Below are 26,095 nucleotides of genomic sequence, written 5' to 3' on the forward strand. Positions count from 1 at the left end.
AAAGCTGCTAATTAAATGCAGAAAAAACAATTATGCACATTAACAATGAATTTCAGATCAAATCTTAGGGACAGAACCGAAGAGCTCTGGCCTTTCTTTATAGGTTAGTTTCTAGACTGCTGGTTTCTAATTACCTGTTAGTTATGTAGGAAGGGCAGCCTCAACTCACAGTAGGAAGCCTTGATTTATAAAGGATGTTCTATTTGCATTAGGGTGAGATGCAGGAAGAGTTGAACAGGGTTAGTGGCAGCTCTCTCACAGGAGAGTTCCTCACCGTGTGTGAGACCAGTGTCGGCATCAAATCTTTGACATGTTCAGAGTGCACACTACTGGTGTTTCTTGCTTTCACAGATTCGCAGGTTTCTTTCACTTCTTTCTCTACTTTCTTACATACTGTTTTATGCAAGATACCTTTCTGTTTTCAGACTTAACTTTTTAAAGCCCTTAAAAGCTGATTTAAAATGTGAGCACTGATGTTCCTCCTTGTTTCTCTGGTATTACGTGATTGCAATTAAACATACCAAGATGTGCTTTCCACCCATTGTAATGGCCAGCCAGGGCAGAAGGAAGTCACTAGTTGGTATGCTGCACCTGTCCATGTGATACCCCTCAATCCCAGCGGTGTTTATCCTATTCCATGGGCCATAATCCAGTTATTGATCTGACAAGTCCCTTTTCTCTAGACACCACGCATCATCAGTTGAATAAAATGATGCATAAAAAGCATCTTCAGAATGAAGAATCATCCATTCATCAAAGTGAGTACAAAAATTAGAAAAATGAGTTAATGCAACAAATCACTTTTTATGCTCATTTTCTTAACTAAAATTCACAGGGGCAGTAAAGCTGGCCTTGCCTGTCAGTTTTCACAGTCATGCTTTAGCTGCTAGTTCCTCTGTTATGATGCTACTATCTTGAATCTCTTTGGAGTTTTGGAAAGAGGAAACCAGGTAGTCTTGTGGCAGCCAAACAGACTCAGGCATTGTTATCTTATCCCTCTGAAGCTGTTGAACCCAGGAGCCTAATCTTTGGCATACTTTCATTTCCTGCTTGGTTCCTCTTAGCAGCAACTTTTGATAGAAATCTGTGGTCAGGCAAGGTAAGCATTTCAGGTAGGAATGTTTAATCAGTGCTTTTAAAATGCTGATGAAATTAGGAACTTTTTTTTGTGTACTATATATATACATATTTGGGCAAATACTATAATTGGTAGCATGCTTTTTACATTATGAGGTATTTTCCCTATTGGCATGAGAGTTGATCTTTTTATTGAGGTTTTTCTTTTATACACTGTTGAAACAAGGAAGTGTTCCAATTAGTGTTTCATTACCAAAACAATTTCATTTGTTGTCATAGCTCTCTGAGGTTCTGTAGGATGTGTGCCAGGAGAGCACCATAAAGTCGTTCTGACTTAACAGTAAGGCTTCATACCTTTCTTAATCTTACAGCTCCCTGTTTTCTTCCTTAATGCTTTCTTGCAGACAGAGAACGAGAGCGCCAGAGAGTATCGGTGGAATTAAACCCAAAGACTGTGAATGGAGTAGAACAGCATGAGCCTCTTCAGTCATCAGTTCAACTCCAATGTAACCTAGGCAGGCCAAAGTCAAAATCTTCCTCAGTTAAATCACCCAATGCGTCAACCCAACTTGAAACAAAGACAGATGATTCAGTCAAAAAAAGAGGTAAATTTGGTCTCTGTTGTTGTTGTGAGGTCAAAAAACAGCTGAGGCCTCTAGGAAAAAAACTCTGAATTCACATAAGTTAGGAAGTGATGTGTTGGAAAGTACAAGAATTATAACAAAATTAATAAAACAGTTTATGGTCTATGAACATATTAAACTGAATAATTTGAACTAATAATGCCTTTCTAATATTTATTTGATTTGGGGGATGCATTTTAGCAAACATTTTTAGAAACTGAAGAGCACTAGGGAGGGACTGTGAAAAAGTTGGATTTATGGACTTCAGTTGAATAACCACTTCATTCTAATCTGGGCAAATATGTTGAACTATTCCTGGTGCCTCATTCAGGAAAACTAAAACCAACTTTCTGACTACCGTGCAATTTTTGTTTTCTATTTTAGGGCCAAACATTGAAAAGTCAGTAAAAGACTTGCAGCGTTGCACTGTTTCTCTAACCAGATACCGTGTGATGATCAAAGAGGAAGTGGATAATTCAGTGAAGAAGATCAAAGCTGCTTTTGCAGAATTACACAGCTGGTAGGTAAATTAGCTGCAGAGATCCATCAGCTCCACTTAGAAAAGGGACTAATTAAGCCACTGGCATTAGTGAGGAGGGGTCACTTACACCCTCTTTGTTTGCGGCGTTTAGTTTCATTAAAGAAAAAACCATGGTGCCATTCAGTAATGACACTCCTCACCAGCCAGGAAGTAATATATGCATGTATTGTATACATACATGAAGTTCTTTGAAAAAAACTCGGGTTTTTTTTACTTCTAAATTATCCATCTTGACCTAATTCTTTTGAATCAGATTCAGCGGCAACATATATGAGCAAATGAAAGCTGTTCTAAATATCTTGTGTGGGATTTTCTGAAGTCTCTTTTACCTTCTTTAAAGCTCTTCTTTCTATACTGAATCTTTGATCTTATGTCCATTGGCAGACAGTCCTTTACTGTCTCTTCATCTCCCATCATCTTTGCTTCTTATCCTACCATTGTTCTCTTAACTTTTCCTCATAGTTCCTTCTAAGTTTCCCATCCATCATTTAATTTCCAATTTGCATCCATAGTTCATTCTTTTTCCTCATTTTTTTATGTCTTTAATCTATTTTTTCCATTGTAATTTTGATTACTGCTGATGTTCAGCATGTATACCTGCGCCCTTTCAAAACTTACAGCAGAAATAATTGCTGTAGTAGCAAGTTGCATAGTTGGTATATTCTTATAGAAAAGTATTTTCTGCTTTGAGTTTCACTTGGCCTTGGTTAAGCATAGATGTCATATGAAACCTATGCATTAGACAGTGTTGAAGTAAATAGAAGAAATCATGTTAAAATGTACAATACTTGGTTACAAATCAAAGAAGAGTGAAAAACCTTTTCCCCTTAATTAAATCACAATATTTGTCAGTAGTTTTATGAGTGTGTCTTATGAAAGAGCAGTAGTATTGGCAGGATTTTGTTAACTTTGGACTTCAGTGTTGTATTCATTGTCTTCAAAGATTCATCTAAAGTAACTTTAGGGCCATTGGCACTCTACTTCTGTATGGGCAGAAAATCCAAGTGCTGCTGAGCTGATTTTGGGGAATATTCTGATTCACTGAGCCCCCAGTGTACTTTCCTATATAGCAGGGAGAGCTGTGTTTCTGCCTCTCCATTGAATATGAGCTGTGATCACTCGTACTAAATTCGATAATGTCAGGATTGTTCAGGAGTCATTACAGTGATTTTTGCTTAGGAACTTAAATGCAGTAATAAGATTGGGATAGAAAAATTGAGCAGAGTTCATCAACTCCTTGCATCTTTTTTTGTTAGTTCTCAGAGGGGACCTTTTCTCACAGAAAACTGTTGAATAGCTGAATCTATAGTTGCTATGTAGTTCACTCACTTTTTTATTTTTGGCAGCAGTGTTAAAAATACCTTATGTCTCACCTTGGCTGCAGGCAATCACAGGCAATTCAGTCTTTAAGCAATTGTCACTCTGGTCATGGAACAGACTTAGAATTCTGTCGTGATCTAAAAGTGCAGGGAGGTAATAAGTTCAGAACTGAAATTCTTCATTTTTCTTGTATTCATATTTTAGTTTGAAAAACAGTGAAGTCTATTGCCTAATACTAAAATACCCCAAAAGAGTTTGTAAATGCAAGTACTTAAAATGATGAAAATAGGCTGGAAAACTTTTCAATAGGCTTCATTTCATTTTGCCTCCTACCAGCTTCAGTGCCTAAAAATTATTGAAGTGGAGTCTGCTGGAAGCTCTAGAATGTAACAGATCTGTGGGCTGAATATTTGTGTCTCAGCATAACATTGCAACGAGGACAGTACAATGTCAGAAGATGTTTATGGAAATCTCAGTGCTGGCTATGTTGCTTTTGGCAGCTCATACGTGTAACATTTAGGTTTTTCTGCAAATGAATGAAGGGGATTTTTTGTTTAACTAGTAAACTGCCTGACTTAACACCTTCTTTGCTAAAATTAAAGAGAGTTTTGTGATGTTTCATATGATCTTCTGGCCTAAACTTTGAGAAAGATGGGCACAGCTGTTTTAATATCTTGTTTCTAAAAAGTCCCTGACAGCTGCTGTAGATTTACTGGATTTGGGTGGAAATCACCTGAAGCAGTGATATGTACAGCTTTAGACCTCATACAAGGATCCCATTGTATTCCTGAGCTGCACCATTTAGTGTGTGTTACTTGCATGGGAGTTTTCTTACTCCAGAATTGAACAAAACATCCCCAGTGCTAGCAGGAGGATAAGGTTTTAAGTGAGTATATTTATTACCCTCCTTTGGCATGGAGTTTCACTGTGACACAGTCAACTTGTCTGTCATGGGAAAATTAAGGAATTCAGCTGAACTGTTGCTCCCAAAATACTATGGAGTGACCAAAGCAAGGACATGATGTCAGGTGTCCATTGTGATTCCAAAGCTTTTTCCAAGCTCTTCTCCCAGTTCCTGCTGGAGTGTAGGCTGGTTGGGATGGACAGCAGGTACAACAGCCACCAAGTGCTGTGTTCAGAACTGCCAGGAATACTGAAATGAGCTCAGTACTGTAACCCCTTCCTGTTACACACAGCTGTCACCACCTAAGGGGTTTTAATGAAGCTAAATGAAGTCAGCTTTTATCTTGCATTGCAGCTGAATGCTGAAACACACGCGAATTTGTCTCTTTTGAGTTTATTTTTCTTCCTTTGATAATAGGATATAAGACCACTACTGTGTCCTTTTTTGCTATCAAGGTCAGAATGAAAACTGCATTGCAAGAGTCAGTAGTATTTTCAATTTTGTGATGATCTGTTTTGGTTTTTAAAATCTTTCCATTGTTTTACCAATGACAGAAAGAATGAAGATTGCAAAGATAATATCATGTATCTTCCTCCTATTTCCAGAGAGTAAATGAAACCATTATTATGGAGTTAAATTAATAGCACATGTGGCCTAAGATGTCCTGAAAACAGAAACATTCACAAGAACTTCTTTTAGCAGCAGAAACTTTGAGTGATAGCTGCCAGTGAAGATCCATGTTTCTCTCTGGCTCAGTATTTCACAGCTTGAAACTTACTTCTGAAGATGTGCTATTCTGCTATTTAAGATGTCACCTACCTGGCAAAATAGTGGATACCCTCCCACAATCTGAAAAATAGTGCTAGGGAGCAGATGTGCCGTGAACCTCTGTAAAAGCTTGGGGGAAAATGCAATGCTTACCGTAGTTTTGACTTTGTAGTAAAATGGGGCAAATAACAATCCCAGAAAGATATTTGTTTAAAAACATTGCATTGGGCTCACTTCCTCTTCCTGAAAGAGCCTCACTAAAGTTTCTGCTAACTGGAGTAATTCTCTGTGTGCTCAGAAGAAGTGATAACAGCTTGCATTTATTCAGTTCTTTTCATGCCAGAAGACACTATAGCATTTTACAAGCAATGGGCTGGACCAGGCAGGGCACTTTGCCCCACAAGAAGTCTTTAGCAGTCTCGTGTGGATTGTGCTCCTGCTGTGATCCAGCACTCTGGTCACTCCTGCTCTTGCTGGCCTGTGACATTGCTTTCCCAAGGTTATGAGAGCACTCAGCAAAGCAAACTGAAGGGCAGTGTTCCTAAGGGGAAAAAATCTTGATAGTACTCCTTGATCCAGTAATTCTCCTCATTGCATTCAGCTTTGGTGTATGATTTTCAGGAATACTTTTGTGTGAGTGAGAACATAAGGTGCTTCCCTTACTACTTCAATATAAAATATGTCAGTGCAGCCATATCCCAAAGTAGTGTAGAGCATAGAAAAGAAGGTTACCAAATAGTCCTTAAGTTGCAGGGGAAGGCTAAAAAACCTAAAACTCCTCTCACTGGAGTGCACTTGAGATACTTGTTGCCAAGCTTAAAACCTACAGGCATAAACTGTGTTCTCCCTTCTTTTCCACCAAGAGACTGAATAATCATCCTGGGGATAAAAGGAGAGCCCCAGGAAATCTGAGTGAAATGTGTCGAGCACAAAAGGAGACACAGTTCCCCGTAGCACCTCTTGCCAGAAAATAATTTTCACATATTGGGCATTCATACAGTCATATGGAAAACTAAAAGGAAACATCTGCTACTTGCCCATATGGTCTGCTGCCAGCCACAAATAGTCTGTAGAAAGCAATAAGAACCAGGTTTAATTACCCTGCATGCAGAACTGAAGCACATAAAGACAAGCTTCTCTAGTCTTTTCTAACATGTTGGTATGTCCAGAGCTGTGTAAAGGGCTTGAAAACCAACACAACTGAATTTTTGGAGTGAAGAAAAAGCAGCTGAAAGCTTTACCATAGGCTAGATTTAAAAATTATTCTGATGCAATGCTATTTGGCAATACTGACCATTTAAAAATATAATAAAATAGATTCAGGGTAACAGTTAGAAAACATGTGCTATATGTTTGGGGAAAATTAAGCAGATTTTGTATTGTTTTTTAAATTAAACCAGAGGAGTGGTTGAATGGGGGAAGAAGTAATCTAAAATAACAGAATTATGTCTGTACTTACATAGTTGTGTCTGCACTGACTCTGTGGGGTAGTGAGCAGTGGTGCCAGTGCTCACAGTTGCAGAACAGTGAGAACACAGTTGCCCCTTCCTGGGATCCCTACTTGACAAATTGTAAAGATGGTTTTCTGTCACCTGTAGCCCAGAATCTGTGGTACCAGATGAGAGCTGCCTGTTTGTGCTGGTTTGGAGATGGGCAGATGGCTGGAATGGCCAGGACTAGCATTGCTTTACACTGAACAGAGTTCTGTGCTGCTTTTCTCTCCATTTCCAGGCAGTTCTTTTGAGGCTTCTGTCTGTCCAACAGCCGACCTTTGGTAGTCCTTATGCTTCTAAAGTCCGGGTTTTCAAATCCTCCTGCAGTTTGTTGTGATGTTTGTTTGCCCATCAGTCACACGATCCAGTCCTTAACCTTGTCAGCACAGAGAAGATAAAAATAATCTCCTTGCATCCAGGTTTCTTTGGCCATGCTGGGTTTTCAGGTGCCTTCAAAGATCAGTGCTTTCACCAAGGCCCCTGGGCCCTGGCCCTGCTGCCTGGGCAGTCTGGGAGAATCTGATCCAACAGCTCTGGCCCCAGGCTGGATACCTGCCTGGAGAGGGGCTTGTGCTGGCACTCTTCTCAGGACCTCCAGCAGGCTGGGATCACCCTTGCTGTGCATTAGTGGAGAGAATAGACAGAGTTCATGGAACTGGGGGGAGTTTCAATGAGATACGTCCCCTTTCTGACTCCTTTGTCTTCTACAATTACTTCATCACAGTATTCTTTTAACAAGTTGGTGAAGCTAGATTAAAGAGGTGAGATTCAAAGGTGGATTACATTTCCTAGCTGTTGTCTGTATTTTATGGTTCTGTGTCTCCCCTCTTCCCTCCCAGTCATTCATAGGTGTGTTTGTCATTCTCAGTAAAACACCGAGCACACAGGTTTTGAGGCCATGCAGGTAGACTCTTGATTTTGTGTGTGTCATTGTGGATGAAAAGTGAGTATCTCCTTTCTGATCTCATTGTTGTCAGACTAATGAGAAATCTAGCTTACTAAACATGAAAAGAGAATAATTATTTTGAAAAATTTCAGCTGATATTACACCAGAAAGCCAGACCTGTCTTTGAGGCCACTTCCCAATGTGCTTTTAGGAAAGTTACCTTTTTTCTGTAGCAGGAGCTCAACAACTGTCTTCTTCTTGCTGGAGTGTGTTTAGGCTAAAATATATAAAACCAATAAGGTATTCAAATACCTCAGAAATCAGATCAGAACTGAAATTCAAATAGGGAAGAAATACTTTGAGTTTGTGTAAAAATGTGCAGGATGCTAACAAGCCATGGTGCAACTCATACTCACCATTGTTGAAACTGGAAAATTGTGAGACAATGCCTTCATTTTTAAAAAACTAAAATGTAGAAATGTTATTTCAGGAAAAGATTTTCTATGTCAGTTTTTAGCTTAAGGAGGTTTTTGTGATGAAGCAATAAATTTCTAATTGTTTGTAAAGAGAGCTTAAAAGAAAATTGTAAATAGACTTTTAATTATGGTGCATTTACCAGATCACACTATGCTGGCTGGCTGCTAAGGAGAACAATGTTAGTGAAGGTAGATAAAAAATTACACAAAATGAACTTTAATAACTAAAAGCCTTTTGGCATTTTCAGTTCTACTAGATTGTGCTCTGCAGAGGGAAGGATTTCAGTGAAATTAATCTATGCCATCTTTTGTTTTTCTTCTTATTGTCAAGCTGTACTAGTGATCAGAATGAAAATTCATGTAATCTGGTTTGCTATGTAAACATTGTGCATATGCTAATACAGTGATCAGATAACCTTCCAGCATTGTGAACATTAAAATAATATTGAACTAATACTGGAAGAATATAATCTACTGGATCATTGAAAAATATGTCACGTACCATCTTTTCCTACAAGGTATTTTCTATAATATATATATATTTCCTATTAATATAAAGAAAACTTGGAAGTATCATTTCTTCAACTGCGAAATAGCATGGCTAGTCAGTAATCCTGTAACACTTGTAGTCACCTAGTATAGGTGATTGAGCTTTATATTTGCATTCTCATCACATCATTCTAGTTTTTTGTGCCAAAAGCTTGACAGGGACAGTTCTAGTTTTTGGATTGATGTGCAGGATTCTTTTGTGAAGTATGCAACTGGATTAGAGATTCTTATCAGTTGTCTTTTCACACTGCCTGTGGGTCATGTTCATGCTGGAAGGAAAATACATGCAAGAAAAAAAAGTGTAATACTTAAAGACTGATGTAGAGCTTATCAGGACCATCTCCTGAATTTGCATGTAACCTCAGCTCAAATGCAGCAGAGACAGTAACTAACATCCCTCAAACTTGCTTGGGCTTGTCAGCAGCTTGTCAATCAGTACAGCTTCAGGGAGTTACTCGGGTCTGTTCCAAAGTGTTGACAGAACAACATCACTGGAGTATGTTATATTTTTGTTGATGCCTAAACTGTCAGACTCCAACAGTGTCTCACTCCTCTAACTCCCATCCTCATGAAAAAAGAGTTCAAATTGTGCCTCAGTGTTCAGCAGCTCTCCAGCTGAACCAGCCCCCAGAGGATGCCCAGGAAAAAATATTCTTCCTCCTTCTAGATGAAGAGCCCTGCTGCAGTTATTCAGGATGCCACAGCTGACACTGTCTTCCTCAGTGTCCAGAACAACAGTCATTCGCAAACCGTGCATAAAGCTGGTTCAGGGGAGAGTAAAGCTTATTAAATATCCCAAGGAGAAAATTGACATTTTGAGAGGTTTAACAGTTGTGAAAGGATTCATTTGAATTATGTTTAACAGTAACCTCTATGCCATGCAGCCGAGACTTGCCTTTGTGAGCTGTGTCAGCATGTTTGCCTCCATGTCAGCTTGGTCTTTTTATTTCCCCATCTCTTCAGACACACTATAGGTTTGTCATAATGCCTGGAAGAGGCAGAAGGAAAGAGAAAATTCTGGTCATCTGGAAACCTTGTGATTCTTATCAGTAAAGCTATAAATCAGCCAGCCTGGCAATCTGAAACAGCTTTTCTCAGGAGGCACTAATAATTTTAATTATATTAGTGGGATTTGGAGGTATTGCAACTGACTGAAAATATCGTTTCTTTAGCACTGTGCAAATACTAGATTTTGTGTTGTAAACTAGAGGAAGATTAATTTGTTTCCACTAATGTCAGAACAAATTCAGAATTTGTTCTGAGTATGAAACTGTGAAATGAGGCAGCTGTCAGCATAATTTGCCCCTATCACTGCTGTGCCAGCAGCTCATTGTAGTTTGGCATTTGCAGCTCTTTTTTCCATTGTGTGCTAGTGTGAATCCTGCCAGTCTCTGTAGGGCCAAGGCATGAGTACTGTTCATTTGCCCAGGAATAAGGCACTTATGTTTTTGCCTTCAAAATCACTTCAGCAAAATGATTCCTAGAGAGCTGCTGTCTCTCCTGCTGCATCTCATATCTCTACAGCATGAGCACTGGCTGTGTCTCATTTGCCTGCCCTCTGTGTTAAACCTCTGCTTTGCCATGTCCTCTGAACAAATTGTCTCCTTCCTGAGCCCCACTTCAAAATTGCACCTGGATATTCATCTCAAACCGTGCTAAATACTGTGCTCCAAACTGCAGATACTCACCTGAGGTGAACAGTGATATGGTGCTGATAGCTCAGGTTTGCTACCCAGGTCCTGATCCTGAAAACATGAAGGGTAAGAAAAGGAAGAATCAATCCTTTCAGGAGACAGGTGTGGTGAAGGGAGACAGAAAGGAAAGAGATAGTAATGTTACTCTATTTTTTTCTGTTTCATCAGTCATAGAGGTACAGCTCACTTGATTCAGATCTGTCTTGAGTCTGATCGGTGAAGGGAAGAATTGAGTCCCAGTGTTTGGTCTACTGAAGCAGGGGAACCTATGAACTGATGATTAAGGCATGAATTCAGGTACATTCAAAGAAGGAAGTGGTTCTGAGTTAGTTGTTTGTCACCAGAGTCTCAAATAGTATGGGAGAGTATATTCAGTCATTGATATTGATATTCAAGGTAAGGAAAAGGCATGGCTTCAGCCATGCCTTTCAGATTTTTAGTGCTCAGAGTAATAAGAAAAAATTGACAAGATAATGAACTCTTGAGAACATCAGCTAAAGTAGTATGTTAATGATTTTAAACCCGGTTCCAAACGTCTATAGAAAACCCAAGAGAAACAACATAACTGGAGAGGAAGGAATTAGCAGAATGTTTTCCCTTAGGTGTCTTTAGATCTGAAATGCACTCTCTTCTTTGCTCTGCTATAGCTCCAATCTGGTCGTACCTGAGTGTGCAGAAAGTTCCTGTAGCACTCAGTATCCAGTTCTCCACACACACCGATGGCTGCAGGCTGTGCACTGGACTGTACCAGCTTGATACAACATTTTAGTGACAAATGGACACTAAGAAGCATTAAAAGAAAATGTCTTCCTGGGAGGTATTGCTGCACTGGGCTTCGAGCAGTCCTCAGTAACGCTTTTGCTGTGTTCTAATCACAATCACTGTATTAAGGCTGAGTAGGGCATTTTTCCAGCAAATACATTAAAAATGGTTGAACTCTTAAGTTAAGGAGCTGTTCAGTTTGACTGTCGGTGTGGAAACAGTGGGATACTAGCAGGAATGAGAAACAAGATTTAATCCATTGATTTTTCCACACTGTTCCTGTCGTTTCTCCTTCTATATGTTAGCATTAAGTTTTCTCTTTGTACTTGTCATCTGTCTTTTTCTTTCCCCAGGCCAGGGGGGTTTTTTCCCAGTTTTCTGTCCATTATTTTCATTTGTTTGTAATTTCGATAAGTTCTTGTTGGAAGCAGTGTAGCTGTGTTTTGCATTTGCTGGTGCTGGTTGGCCTAGGACATTTCTAAAGGAATGTTAACTTTTCCCGTATATAACACATGGCAGTTTATGCTTTCCAAGCTGAGAAATGTGGTTGTATACTTCCAGATGAAAATTAGTGTGTTCCTTTCCTTTAGTCAAGAAAGAGAGAGTGCATATCCTCTGCTGATATAAATTAGTACAGCTGTATTGTCTTCAGGGAAGGAAAACCTTTTCAAGATCTGGCTGTTAAAGAAACTTAGTTTCTTACATGGACAGAGGCACCAAACAGGTTTTCTCTTGTGTTATTCTTTTTCCAGTGTTAGTTTATAGCTAGAAGGGAAGTACTCAGGTGGTTGTTCTTTAAATCATCAGTCCTCTCCTCTACTGCCATGACATCCAAATACTTTCCTGAAATGTTTGTCAGAGACCAAAACGAAACATTAGGAGTGGAGAACTGTCTATTAACATATAAGATTTGACTATAAAATATGATAAATATAGGACTGCTATTGGCCTTGTTTTCATTTTGGTATTAGAAGTGGTTTTATTTGGCATGAAAATAAAGTGTTAGGTGCCACCAGTTTACTAAGCATCTGTTGTTAGAGTGCAGGGAGGACAATCCTGGAATGAGCTGCACTAAAACATTCCTCTGACAAGTTCTGCTGTTGTGACCTTGTTGCTTGAATATGTTTTCCAGACAAAAATTTTTGTTTGTATAACCTGTGTAGTGCACTAGGGAGACACTTTGATAAAACAGATGGAAAAAGCAAAAATCTGCAGTTCTTTTGAGAGTAGTAAAGATAACTAGATTCTCTTTGTGGAGGATAGAAATAGGTAAGAACTTACAAGACTCGTTTCAGCCACCTGTTGCGAAAGTCAAGGAAGTTTATTAAACCATGTAGTTACAAAAGCTAATTGAAAATAGATTTATTCAGAGAAGCTATGACTATTTAGATTAGCAAGCTGGAATCATTACCTGCTTATTTGGCATTCAAGCTTAATGCTTATGCCTGGAGAATACTGAGTGCCAACTGGAATAAGCGTGTCCTTCCATTATCAGAGCCTGCCTCTTAACTGATTTGCTCTACCATAAAAAAACCCTGCTGTTTTATTTCCTCTGCTGTGTAGGTCACACTAAATTGATCTGGCAGGCTGAAACAGTAATTTTAGTCGTGTTTCTATGTATGAAACAAAAAAATCTGTTACACTGCAATTGTGTTGTCTTGCTGAAACCTTTGCCATCAGCCAACCTGCTTCTGTCCCTCTTGTTGGATACTGGGAGGCAGTGTAAAGGTCTCCTGTTCAGGGGGCATGGTAGACTGGGAAAACTCAAGGACAGAAGACTGCAGAGTTGCTGTTGCAAACCTGTGTGAGGTTGGTTGGAAGATTTCAAGGAAGGATGAATGGCACTTGAACATGTTGTAGCTGGTAAATGTTTGGTTGTTAGCTGTGTTTTTGCAATGTGATCCACACTGCCTGCACACCAATCTTTCCCTATTTCAGTTAAGGACCTTCTCTCTTTTAAGTCTTCTGTCTCTCTTTACTGTCCACTGAACTCTGGAGGATCTTCCCTTTCTTGCTAAGGATGTTCTAGGCAAATGTTTTGGGTTTAAGTTTTCTGTAATGTCTTCCTTCAGTAGAAGCCTGTTCACATGTAACTCAATGTCTTCACTGGGTACAAAAGCTAATGTTTAAGGTTGATTTTACTTACAGGGTTGAGAGCTCCACTCTTCCCTTGAATGTGTGACTAGATGTACTCCTGGTGTTTGACCTACTTTTTGCAATTTTCCCCGCAGATGCTTGAGTTCACTCACTTATGCAAACACAAACATTAACATTGGTGGTGTTTATTAAATGTGAATTTAACATTAGGAATAATCTAGTGAGGGGAGAACAGGATGGCCCACCAGAGCACTGTTCCCTGGAGAGCATTCCACAGAGATGCTACTCCACTGGACACTGTCACTGCTTTCATAATGTGACCAATTTACCACATGTCCTGTCTGCTCTCAGCAGACCCATCTGGTTTTATAAGCTTATAAGCACAGTCAGGAATTGCACACCAGGCATTTGTAAAATGAGAGACACACAATTCCTTTAGGAAGGCCAGGTAAAAGTGGAACAACTCCTTCCCAGTCCTGGTGGCAATAGGTGGCAAGGAAGTTGACTTCTGCTTATGGAAATACTTTAATGTTTATTTACATCACAAACCATTTTCTTGTTTACCCTGACATAATTTGCAAAAATATCTCTAAGGAAGAAAAGGAACTCATTCCACACATCTTTAATTTTATTTCATTCTTAGTTTTGTGCCAAGACTTAAGCTGTATTAATCTGGGTAGCAGCAGTGGTGTATCTGGCATAATTAAGAACCAGACTGTTTAGTCATTTGAGGATTGCTGTGCTGAATCATACTGATTTCCACATCTGTGCAGATACGTCGGAGGGCCAGTGAGATGTTTGTGTAAAGCAGCACACACTCATTATCACTAATTTTTTGTAGCTGGCTTCCCTAGGTATTTCTTCAGCTTCCATTTTTTAAGTATTATTCATTTCAGAACTGCCCATTATTAATGTCTGAAGTCTGTGTGTAGCTAGAGCTTTTGATTTTGATGGAGTTCTAGCATGAATTAAATCATGATTTTTTTCTTTCTTTTTTTTCCTTTTGTAGCATCGTAGACAAAGAAGTGTCATTAATGGCAGAAATTGATAAAGTTAAAGAAGAAGCCAGTAAGTAAAAAAAAAATACACAGGGGAATTTTGGAATACTGTTGAAACAGTTGTTTTATTTGGCAGAAAATTACACTATCCATAAATTTGGTTTGCATCATTCCATCATCTTTCACTCTATATTTATAGCCATATGCAGCTTTGATGTGCCAGTCTCTATGAGGGTTGTGCATCAAAATTTCAGTATTATGAAATTACAGTAAACCAAGCAGTGATATGGAGTTAGATTTAAATTATTTACTCTTTCTGCTTACCTATCACAGCTTTCTGACTACTCTGTTCTTTTTTACCCTCATTTCTATGGTTATTCAATTACTTTGTTTCCGTTTGTCAATTCACTGTTTGTTTGCTTATATTACCTACATAAGTTAGAATACTGGAATAGGGGAGTAGGTTAGTCTGTTGCCTTGCATAGCTTTAAGGGATGGAGATCAAGCTTATGAACTAGAACAATTTTAAAAATCAAAAAACAGATGCTTACTGCAGTTGGTTTTCTTAATAATCTGTGGGAGTTGATATGATTCCAGGCTTTCATGTTGTCTCTGGTTTTTGCATTTTCATGTATATATATTCTGTTTTGGGGTGGGGAAAAGCAAGATGAGCCTTGTATTAGGATACCACAGTATCTGTCTTACACTCCATCCAAGATACAGTGTTGGTATTTATCCCCAGGAAATACAGTGGGATGTGTTTCAGTAGAGAATGCTAAGCAAGAAATTGAAGAGTAAATAAAGCATGGTTAGAATGATACTTTTCCTGGCAGATGAAAATGTCCTTGCTGTGAATGCATACAGTCCTTTTATTGATTTATGAATGTAAGGTCCTTTCAAGCAGGATCACAAATATATTTTACATTCTTCAATGCTTCACCTGCATTTAGAATTCACATAGTTTACAAAAGTATACTAATTGAATTTCTGTTGAAAAAGATGCTTTAAGTTCTCTGTTGCTGTCCAAGTCTCTTGCAGTTGTATATGTGTAGAAACTAGAAGGTACGAAGTTACAACAGCAAAGATTTGCAAAGTTTGTGTTTTGAGTTTTATTTGCTAATTTTCTAGGAATAACATGAAAGAGATGTGAATTTGAAGCTTTGTGTTATTCTGGGAAGGACTTGCGGAGGGATATATATCAGCAGGTTTTGTTTACCTGCAGATACCAGGTAGCTATAATCAGCTACACAGCATGCACTCATTCCCAGGAAAAACAATGGTAGAATTCCCACTGATCAACAGACACAGGTTTAAGCCCTAACTGCACAAACAAAACCACATTTTGGAAATCAACTGTCCAGGGCTGATGGTATTATAGTGCCCCTTCATTAATCTTACCCAGTTATAGGATTTTTTGTAGAAAGTAAACCTAATTCCTACCTACCAGCATGCAAAGTGCTACATTTGCACATGTAATGTTCTGTTTCCCTGTTCTCCTGCCAACTCCATGCTTGACACTGGATGGCCCAGTACCTATCTGCAGCAGTGTGCTTTCTGCTTTCTCTCCAGGCTTATGTAGGCTGTAAAGTGCCTTCAGAAACTTAGGCAGAAAGTTGTTACAGGACTGTAACATGCTAACCAAGATTTAGAATATTATTTATTTTCATATCTCTTTGCTGCACTCAAGGACTGTTTTACAGTGGGTGATCTTATTCTTACTGTCAACACTAGAAAAAATTCCAGATATGATAATTTCAGGGTTTTTTTAAAACATAGGTATTTGGCTGGCATCTCATGGAAATAAATGCCTGTATGAGATGAGGTCATATGGTGTGGGCAGTCGCTTCAGCAAAGAGGATATTATCTTGGGGAGGAACAATATTAGCATTACCTAGAATAAGCAGTAAAGAGGAACTATTGGACAAGGTAAGCACCTGGCAGACTGTTCGTTTAATGTGATAAAATTTCCTCACTCTTCTAGACCATATTCTACAAAAAAAATGAAATAGAAAAGATCAGTTGGGGAGATAGCAGCTGTTCTTAGCATAAGTAATAATGTAGGCACAGATTTACCAGCAGGGCTAAAGGAACTGCAGCCATCCTCTGCCTTCCTTCCCTGCTGTGTGACACACACTCCTCTGCAGTCACACTGTTTGCCCCCACAGAGCTGTACAGGTGCAGCTCTGTCTCCCTGTGCCTGCTGGATCATGTTGTACTCAAACATGAGTGCTGAACAGTGTACTGAAACATTGGAACAGGTTTCCCAGAGGATGGGAGATCCTCATCCCTGGAAGCATTCAAGTTCAGGCTCTGAGCAACCCCATCTATTGAAGATGTCCCTGCTCATTGCAGGGATTTGAACTAGAGACCTTTAAAGGTCCCTTCCAGCCCAAACTATTTATTGACTATTTCAAAGGAAATTATTATCTGATTAACTATATGATAATGGGTTGTGAAACAAACTGTCTGTGAAATATCATTAATTCTTGCCTTTAAAAATAGCATTAAAAGTGTAGGCTGGTCATATGATTTGTCAGGTGTGCTGTGGAAATTTGTGGCAGAAAGAAGGCAAAGAAGCCAAAATCTCTATGGCTATGGTGGAGTCTGTGTCCTTAGGATAGTTTACATAAAGAACCACTCCTCCTGACTGTATGTGTAAGTTCAAGACAAAAGACTGTGATTGTTACTATTTTACATTTAAATGTTGTTTCTTCTCTGCCATAAGTACTGATCCCATCAGCCAGTTAATCAGTTGTTTTACACTGAGTCACCATTTAGGTAATAGTTTGCATATATTTCCACCAAAATTGTAATGTCATATTATCTTGTGTACAAGTAGACCATTGCTTCATGGTTTATGATTACTCTTTCCCTATAAGTATATAATTACTCACCCCTTCTTACACAGAATATACAAGACAGGCAGTAATAAATGTTTAGTATTTTTTTCATAAAGATTGTTGGCCTTCAGTGCTGGTTTGAAATGGCAAATGTGTGTATTCCATATGTGAAAGCAAAATTGCAGTAACATAAACTGTATATGAACAGGTTTTTTTCAGAGGAAGTGAAATTCCCCTATATAAATCAAATACAGCATGTCTTCAGAAACAGGCTGGTGACTCAATGTAATGCTTCTTTCCACGTCTCTGGAAGGCTTCCTGTTTTTGTGCTTCAAAATAAAGCACTGGAAAGCTCAAAATATGTCTTTGCCGCTGTTTGTCTGAATGTTGATTTAAGTTTGATATCCCATTTTCAGATCTTTCTCAAAATCAGGCAGTTCAGTGAAACGTGGGGATCGACTTAATCTGTGCAAATACTATATTGGAAGTCAGTGGTCCATGTGTTTGTCTCACATGGGAATGTACTGTGTTAATGCCCAAAGACTAGTGATTACAGAGCAATTTACCTTCCAAGCATTAATGACTGACTATTGGTATTTGGCAGTGGAAATCCTGACTGCTCGGCAGAAGAAAGCAGAGGAGCTGAAGAGACTGGCAGACCTAGCCAGTCAGATGGCTGAAGCACAACTCTCTGAACTCAGGGCTGAAATTAAGGTCAGGCATTCACTTCTGCTTGAGTATTTTAGCCATTTGCAGAAATGTCAAGGAAGAGTTGTCACATTAACATGCCCAGGCTGTTCATTACTGCTGTGGGCCAAGGGCTAAATAGCTTTCCATAGGGAAAGTGTAGCTTCTCAAAGCATTGTAGCACCTCTGAGCAGATAGATGCTACCAGAGAAGATTCAGCAAGTAAACCTGATAGCTTCAGGTTCAGTGATCAAATATACATTCTCTGCTGAAATGACCTACTTCCCAAGTGTGTGAGTGATCCACCCATCACTGGGCTGTGAGACAAAATCTGGTGATGATGGGAAAACACTTGTTCTGCACAGAGGTCTTGTGAATAGGGCAGGGTCAAGAATTTGTGGAGCCTTAAAGTGAACTTAAGTATTGATTGGTTCTTTTCCCACCCATACAGTCTTGCTCAGAATGTAAATCACTGTTAACATGTCTATTTTTGCAGCACTTTGTGAGTGAACGGAAATACGATGAAGAGCTGGGCAGGTCTGCCCGATTTTCCTGTGATACAGAGCAGCTGAAGACCCAGATTCAGCTCTGTGGAGAAAGTAAGTGCTGATGATCCCTCTCACTGAGTTTCTCAGGGTAATCATACCTGTTCAGCAGAGCTGACAGCACGTGTGCTGCCAGTGTGTGAGTGCAGCAAGCCCAGTTGAGTTGTGTCTCTGGATGCAGCAGGACTGCTGGACACACACAAGTCAACTTTGCAGTTTACAACAGGTTAGACTCACTGTACCTGGGCTGCACACTCCATCTGCAGGTGCACAGCACCATCCTTGTCAGAGATTTCCAGATCAGTTGGAGTTTTCAACCTAAACAGGATCCCAGCTCTTGGGAATACACAAATTCAACAATTTATAAATAAATAGTAAATTGCAAGCTTCTGTGTGTGAGCATAATGTAATGAGACCAATTCAGATCTCTCCTGCTAAGAACTCCCCAGCTTTGTAACAGTATTCATTGGGGTTTTCATCTAGAGTCCCAAAGCATAGATTCACTAAGGCTGGAAAAGACTGATCCCACCTTGCTACAGCCTTCTTTTACGTACTTGTAGAGAGCAGTAAGGTCTCCCCTCAGCCTCTTTTTCTCCAGGCTCCTGTTTCTAAGTAATCTGCCCTTCTGCTTGGAAATTCAGGTTCACATTTTTTGCTTCAAGTATCATGTCCCTGTTGGAGCCTATTTCTCATCTCTGTCATGCTTTTTCTTCCCCTAAAACAAAGTAAATGCCCAGTATGTTTGTTACCTTGTCCTATGGTAGTCCATTCAGGAGAAACCTGAACAAGTGCATCTTGGAGGAAGGAAAATAATAAATGTTTTCAAGTAGTTCCTAAAAAGAGAAAACAGAGAAAGTACTACACAGTCTGCCAATACAAGCTTCTGACTGCACAGCTAAAGAACTTGTGCTTGAAGGTATAAGCAGTTTAACTCATTAACTCATTAGATCATAGTTTTGCAGAACACTTTGAAGATCCATCTAATCCCATATCCTGGCTCTCAATGAAACCAACCCAGGATGTTTCAGAGGAAGACATAAACTTCCCAGTAATGCATCTAATTGTTTGCAGTCACCTCATAGACCCTATCTAATACCCTGAAGCATTAGAGATTGAAAATTCCATAAAGATTATCTTGACTAATAATACTACAGCTGCAATTGATATAACCATAGACTATTTTTTAAAACTCACTGAACTACTTTCCTGAATAACTTCCAGCTGCAGTTAATTCTGCAAGTTAATTATTTATACCTCATTTCAGTAAAGCATTACATAAGCACAGTTTGATGCAGGCCTGTTTAAATCAGGTCAGTGAAGTCAAAAGAGCAGCTGTTAGCAGGGGAGCAGTGTCATCCTAGAAATAACTGATAGTGCACTGTCTAAAGAACTTGGCTCATACCTGCCCTCAGTGACCTTCGATGAGAAACTTGTGATGATTGGTGTCTTTGACAAGAGCTTTTCAGTGCAAAAGATATTTGTCTTAGCATCATCTCTTAATGATGCCCACTCTGCTAGGAGTTGCAAATACCCCTCAAACAAGAGATTATACAAGAGGCATATTAGCTAAGAACAGCCACTCCTAAGGGCTTTAGCAAAAGCAATAACCAAACCCACAGAGTTTGTGCAAAGGAAGGAATGTTCTAGCATGAGGAGATCATAGACAGCATATATACTCAAAATGAAGGACTGGAAGAAACAAAAATAATTGGATTGACATATATTAGAACACCCAGTATCCTTTCCCTGTACATCTTCTTTGTTAAAAACACATTTTTATGAAAAGCATCTGGGTTTTTATATGGCCTTCCATATGCAGCAGTCTGTTTTAGATGAGAGAGAGTTAATAGAATTCAGGGATGGTTGGCCTCACTGAACTTAGGAGAGAAAATTCAGTTCACTGTGCAGATTATTGCATTGTTTTTCTGAAGAGGACACCTAGTGGGAGAAGTAGCAGATTTTGGTCTAAGTGGATAAGATCCTCAGAAAACCTAAGAGATGGTGCTTAGTTACCAAAAGGTAACTAAGCTCATCTTCTTTCTCTGTTATAGCAGTGAAAAAATAGAAGCACCTCTTAGATAAAAACAACAGGTGTTTCTCTGGGGTAAGCCTCAAATTTGTCATCTGTATCAGAAGGAAAAAGACAAATTTCATAATCAGAAAAATCAGGAGAGTAAATAAAGATCAAGGACTTCATTAGCTTCAGAATCCTCTTCAAGACTACTTGGGGGCCATTTCACAAAGGCAGCTTGAAGAAATGCAGAGAGGAATCAAGGATTCTTTGGGTGCATTTCATATCCAAATACGACAGTGCTTAGGTAAATTAGGTGATCTCAAAATACTGAGAAGTGGAGAGTAGGAATATATGGAGATGGGCACTAGTGTTCCTGGTGGTGCAGACTGCTGAGATCTGCATGAAGTGGATTCCTGCATTCAGTTCCAGTTTTTATAGATACCCATGATACAGAAGAACCTTTTTTACCCATTTCCTTTAGATAGGAGCAAGTTATCTTGGATGCCAAAAGCCTGGCCTTCCGCCAGCTCCTTCCAATTGTAATCCAGTGCCACCACACTGGCTCTTTTATCTCCAGAAGTGCTTGCAGTGAGGCAAGAACACACTTGCCTGACTCCAACCAAGTTACTTCAATAGTTAGCTTCCTTCATTATTTAAAGTGACTGAAACAATGCTTTCAAAATAAACTATAAGCAGGGTAAGAATAGTCTTCTCTTTAAATGTTGATCATTTAACTGTTAACACATAATCCCTTTTTTTTTTTTTTACAGTTTCTCACCCAAAGAACAACTATTCCTCAAGAACACCATGTAGTTTAGTGCTGTCTTCAATGACCTCACATGCAACAACTGGCAAGCAAAATACACACAACCGAAAGTCCTCTAGTAATGCCAAGAACTCTGATAATAAAACAGCCAGCAGTAAAGTACAAAGTTATCCTTCCAATCCTACAGAATCTTCTTCTCAAGGAGTCCCCACAAATAAGCAGGTAATATGTCAGTCAGTCGTGAACTAAACTAAATTACTTCAGAACTTTCAGAAAAATATATAGCATTGAAAGTTGTTAATACAAAATCAAAAAGTCGTTTGTGGTCTATATTTAGTTAGTAGTTTTTGACAATAGTAAGCATATATTTTCCAGATTCATTTTCAAGTCAGTGTGAACATAAAAGTAGAAATACCAGTAAAACCATATTAGTAATATAGCTGTCTGTTCAGAAGTGTCTAGTAGCAGTAATAAAGTGAAAAAGAAAACCCCTCCATTATAGGTAACTGTTACAGAGGAGAAACATTTAGTCCTTGATAAATAGTCAACTGATGTGCTGTTGAAGCAGAATTATTAGATACACTTCGAAAGTAGAATCCTGCCAGGTTTAAAAGCTTATCATTATTATTATTATTATTATTTCAGAAGCTGTATAGTACAGGTTATAGTATTGTGCTATATTAATAGCATAATATTATATATATGTATGGGACATTTGTGAGTTATGTTTTGTTGTAATAGCACCTTAGAATGTCCCTGTACTATTGTTCTTAGGTAAAACTGCCACTAAAATTGTTCTGAATTTTCTCCCAGTAGGGATTTTTAGACTCTTTTAGATGCCTGATGGGAAATGTAAGATAGTGCATAATGGCAGTGCATGTATGGAATCATCTGTCCTGTCAGGCTTGCAAATAAGAGTAATTCAGCCACTTTCCACTAAGAATCAAAGCATCCTCTGAGCAAAATGCCACGATGGACATGTCTTCCACAATGAGGATTCTTCACTTGACTTTCATTTACATATGACTTTCTGTTCTTCCTCCAGTCATGCTGTAGTACTTGAAAAACACTTTACTAAGAAAGCAATATTCATGATTTTGGAAAAAATCAGTATTAAGTTCTTCAGTACTTCTTAGCTGCTCAGAGAATCACAGAGTATCCTGAGTCCCACTCCTGGCCCTGCACAAGACCCCCTAAAAATCTCACCGTGTGCCTGAGAGTATTATTCAAACACATCTTGAGGTCTGTGAGGGTTGGTGCTGTGACCACTGTCCTGGGGAGCCTGTTCCAGTGCCCATCCACCCTCTGGGTAAAGAACTTCTCTCTGATACCCAACCTAAACCTCCCCTGACTCAGCTTCAGTCCATTCCCTCTGGTCCTGTCACTGGTCACCACAGAGGAGAGATCAGTGCCTGCCCCTCCTCTTCCCCTCACAAGGAAGTTGTGACTGCAGTGAGGGTTCCTCCTCAGTCTCCTCCAGACTGAGCAGACCAAAGTGACCTCAGCCACTCCTCTCATGGATTCTCCTCATGGTCCTTCACTATCTTCATGGCCTTCCTTTGGACACAATCTCATAGTTTAATGTTTTTCTTATACTGTGGCACCCAGAACTGCCCCCAGCACTTGAGGTGAGGCTGCCCCAGTGCAGAACAGAGCAGGACATTCCTCCCCTGCAGGACACACTTGGCCCTCCTGGCTGCCAGGGCACTGCTGATTCACATTTAACTTCTGTTGACCAGAACCTGCAGATCACTTTCCTCAGCAACTGCTGTTGAGATGTCTAGAATTTCATCCCCTTTTCTGTATTCTCTTGAATCATGGCAGATTTTTATTTGACATCAGTAATGAACCTGCCATCTGTATCTCCAGGCTACTCAGATGTAGTATGGTACTCATAGTTCTGGTTATAGTTATTATAAAGAGACTCTGGTAACAATCTTAGTGTTTTCCCTCTCCTATTCCCTCCTAACAGTACCACTGTTAATTTTGACTGCTGTGTTTCTTGGCCTGTTGGAAGGGTTCAGACAACCTAACAGTTATCCAATTTCTTTCTGGGTAGAATGGGCCTTCTAACCAGAGACGAAGATTCAACCCACAGCACCAAAACATGCGGCTCAATGGATCTCATAAGTCACAAGGTGCCAGTAATGAGGCAGATCAAAATACAAAGAGTGGTTCCAGGTCTGAGCACAGAAGACAGCAGCATAACAGCTTTCGATCTAAAAATAAAGGGGCTATGAAAAATCAAGAGCAGTCTACAGCTGCAAGGACCACAGAGAATGCGACGCATTCAGAGAAGTCCCGGCGGAAGCATCACACACCAGACACCACAGAGCACAGGGCTTTCCAAGGCAGCGTCAGCAGGGTGTCACAGTGCAATTTATGTCCTGCAAGGATGGAGGTCTCTGCTGATGCCACTGTTCTTTCAGTGCCAGCTGTGACTTTGGTTGCTTAAAATGTCACAGTGATGGCAGGCAGAGAAATTCAATCTCTTCATTTTAGTTTGTTGCTCGAAAAGCTTGTTGGTGAAGAAAGTAAGTCAGAACGTAGTCTTTTAAATCTTTTGCTGCTTAAAACTTGTTGGTATCTTTATTACTTACTAATTATCAAAATTAAATCATACTTTCAAGGCTTTTCCCAATATGTTCACATTTATTTTGTCATGACTGTACGGAATCTTACCAAAGCAGCATTTACTTCTTAGAAAAACAAAATCTAGATTGGAAAGATAAATTGATAATTAAATTCATAATAGCAAAAACCTGTTGTAGATATGTGGTTATACCAGTCAACATTATAATTTCATAGAACAGCCTGTGTTAGAAGGATCCCAGGAAGTCTGTATGCTGTGGTCTGCGATGAAATCAAATAATCTTGTAGAATTTTTCAGCAAATCTCTATACACCTCTTTCTTTCTGTGCGTGTATACACGTACATGCATGCACACTGTATACACAGAGAGTATTGTTCTATATGAGAAGAGTTGAAAAAGCAGTTCGTTTGATTTTAGCTTATTATTCCATAATCTGAGATCTTTAAATTCAAGTATAAATTGTATTAAATGTATTACATATTGGTATTTTTCATGGACAAACTATTTTTATGAGGCTGATTAAATATGCTCATTTAAGTTTGGAATGTATATAGTAATGGCTATTCAGATGCACAGTCCTGTTCTCCATCCTTATCAGCCACTTTTCTATGACTAGTTGGATTTATTTTTTGCATATGAAAAGTTGCAGGTCTTCTAGACTTGAATTCAAATTATTTTTCTATATTTTTGCTGTAGGAACCATCTGTCCATAATAAGAGCTATGACTAATAAATTACTTAGTCTTTATGTTCTGAGTCTGTACTTCAGAAAACCTGTTTCTTCCAAATAATTAAAATCTTCTTTCTAAAATACTCTGGTGTTTGCTGCTTTGCAGTGCCTAACCTTGTGCTCTTACTCAAATTGTATTTGTGTAGTGGAACTGGTATCGGTGGGAGGCTTTCAGCTGAGTTTGGACTGGACTAGGCTTTTTCTTCTAGCTTGATTCTAATGCCACAGCGCACAAAACAACCTTGCCATGAGAGCCACCTCCATGCTGAACATTTTTTACAACAAAGTTACTGTTTAACATAATAAGGTGTCAGAATCCAGAGCTGGTGTGAAGTGACCTGTTGGCCTCCGTGTCAAAATCAGAAAGGTGTAAAGGTCAGTAAGATTGACCTCTGTCGAGGTCAGGAAGAGCAGGAGGACGCTGGAGTAGCTTTAAACATTTACACCTAGGTGATTTCTCACTATTGCTTTTTACCAATTTCCTCTGCCTAATTTCTCTTTGCTTGACTGCACATTTCCTTAATACTGACTGGATTACTGTTCCTCTGGAGCCCTTGAAAAATATTCTGCAAGGGAAGAGCGAGGTGCATTCCCTAATTTGTATTTTTCTTTATATACTTATGCAGTGTCCCACATGTGAACATTGGTAAAACTTGATTTGAAGGCAAGTAACTCATCGTCATCTGGAAGAGTGGTGAAAGAAAAATAAATGTGTAGGTAGACACTGTCTTTCTTAGCATTGCAAGCATTGCCCTTATCCTAGTTAATTATCACACTTTTAAGCTGAATGTTTTGAAGTAGATTGGACTGAAATTCCAGAATCTCTGTTGTGTATATCCATCAGATAGGTAGCTTTTCAAAATTTATCTTCTGCCTTACAGTTTCACTGTAACCTCACTCTAAGATATTTAATTACAAATTCCATGCAGATATTACACATTAATTTCTTATATTATCCATATGTGAGTTGTGAAATGTCTCTTCTTGTAATTCTTCTTAAAAAAAAGGAAAATCGAACTTACCTGTAATGACATGTATTCCTTCCTTACAGCTTCTACACTTGATTATTGCATTATTGAAAGCTACTTTATTCCATAAAGTAAGTTTCTGACAAGCGATCTTCTGCAGATAAATAAATAAAATCTGTAACTTAAGTCATAACTCAGCACAACAGCACTACCCTGTGCTTTTCAGTACCCAGTCAAGCTTTGATGTACTAGAGGCTCAGTATGTGACAGATCCAGGACTAAGAGGTGAGAGATAGCATTTCTCCTTTCTCTGGTGATGCAGAGACATCTTTGTTAAAGAGCTGGGCATGGGTTTGGTTAGGCTGAGGAGAAGACTGGTTGTGAGAATGCTGCTGTTTTAGCACACCAAGTTTTGTTTACTATCTGTACCAGTTTGGGAAGGTTATTCCAATGCACATTTTAACCACATTATGTGGCTGTGCTCTGAAACTGTATCAGACTCTTCATCTTTCATTTCATATGTGTCTGTATGCTTGGAATATATCTGCCAGTTTCTAGGAGTGTTTCACTGTTCATGGGAGTTAGAAGTAGCCAAATGCTCCTGGGCCCATCTTCAACAGAGCTCTGCTTTTATCTTCTCATTACAGAGACAACTACATGCAATTCTCCTTTTAAGGCACTTGTAGATGGGCAGTGAGGGAATTTATGGCAGGGCAAGGCTTCCCTTCCAGGCCAGTCTAGAAGTACCCTCAATTAGTAAAGTAA

General features: G+C 39.1%; 1 protein-coding gene across 10 annotated transcripts in view; it reads left to right on the forward strand.

Moving 5' to 3' along the window:
- Positions 1-24,445, forward strand: part of SPATS2L (spermatogenesis associated serine rich 2 like) — a 78,114-nt gene extending 53,669 nt beyond the window's left edge. For 5 of the 10 annotated variants that reach the window (XM_056496926.1, XM_056496925.1, XM_056496924.1 and 2 more), the window contains 8 exons: positions 684-758; positions 1,482-1,682; positions 2,085-2,220; positions 14,200-14,258; positions 17,633-17,742; positions 18,212-18,314; positions 21,045-21,262; positions 23,100-24,445. In XM_056496926.1, coding sequence (XP_056352901.1) covers positions 684-758; positions 1,482-1,682; positions 2,085-2,220; positions 14,200-14,258; positions 17,633-17,742; positions 18,212-18,314; positions 21,045-21,262; positions 23,100-23,495 — 1,298 coding nt within the window. In that variant the 3' untranslated portion in view covers positions 23,496-24,445. The remainder of the gene's footprint in view (positions 1-683; positions 759-1,481; positions 1,683-2,084; positions 2,221-14,199; positions 14,259-17,632; positions 17,743-18,211; positions 18,315-21,044; positions 21,263-23,099) is intronic. The other 5 variants (XM_056496932.1, XM_056496934.1, XM_056496929.1 and 2 more) reach the window with 1 other exon arrangement.
- The last annotated feature ends 1,650 nt before the right edge of the window (positions 24,446-26,095 follow it).

Source organism: Oenanthe melanoleuca, chromosome 7 (assembly GCF_029582105.1).
Source record: "Oenanthe melanoleuca isolate GR-GAL-2019-014 chromosome 7, OMel1.0, whole genome shotgun sequence".
In the NCBI taxonomy this organism is placed as follows: domain Eukaryota; kingdom Metazoa; phylum Chordata; class Aves; order Passeriformes; family Muscicapidae; genus Oenanthe; species Oenanthe melanoleuca.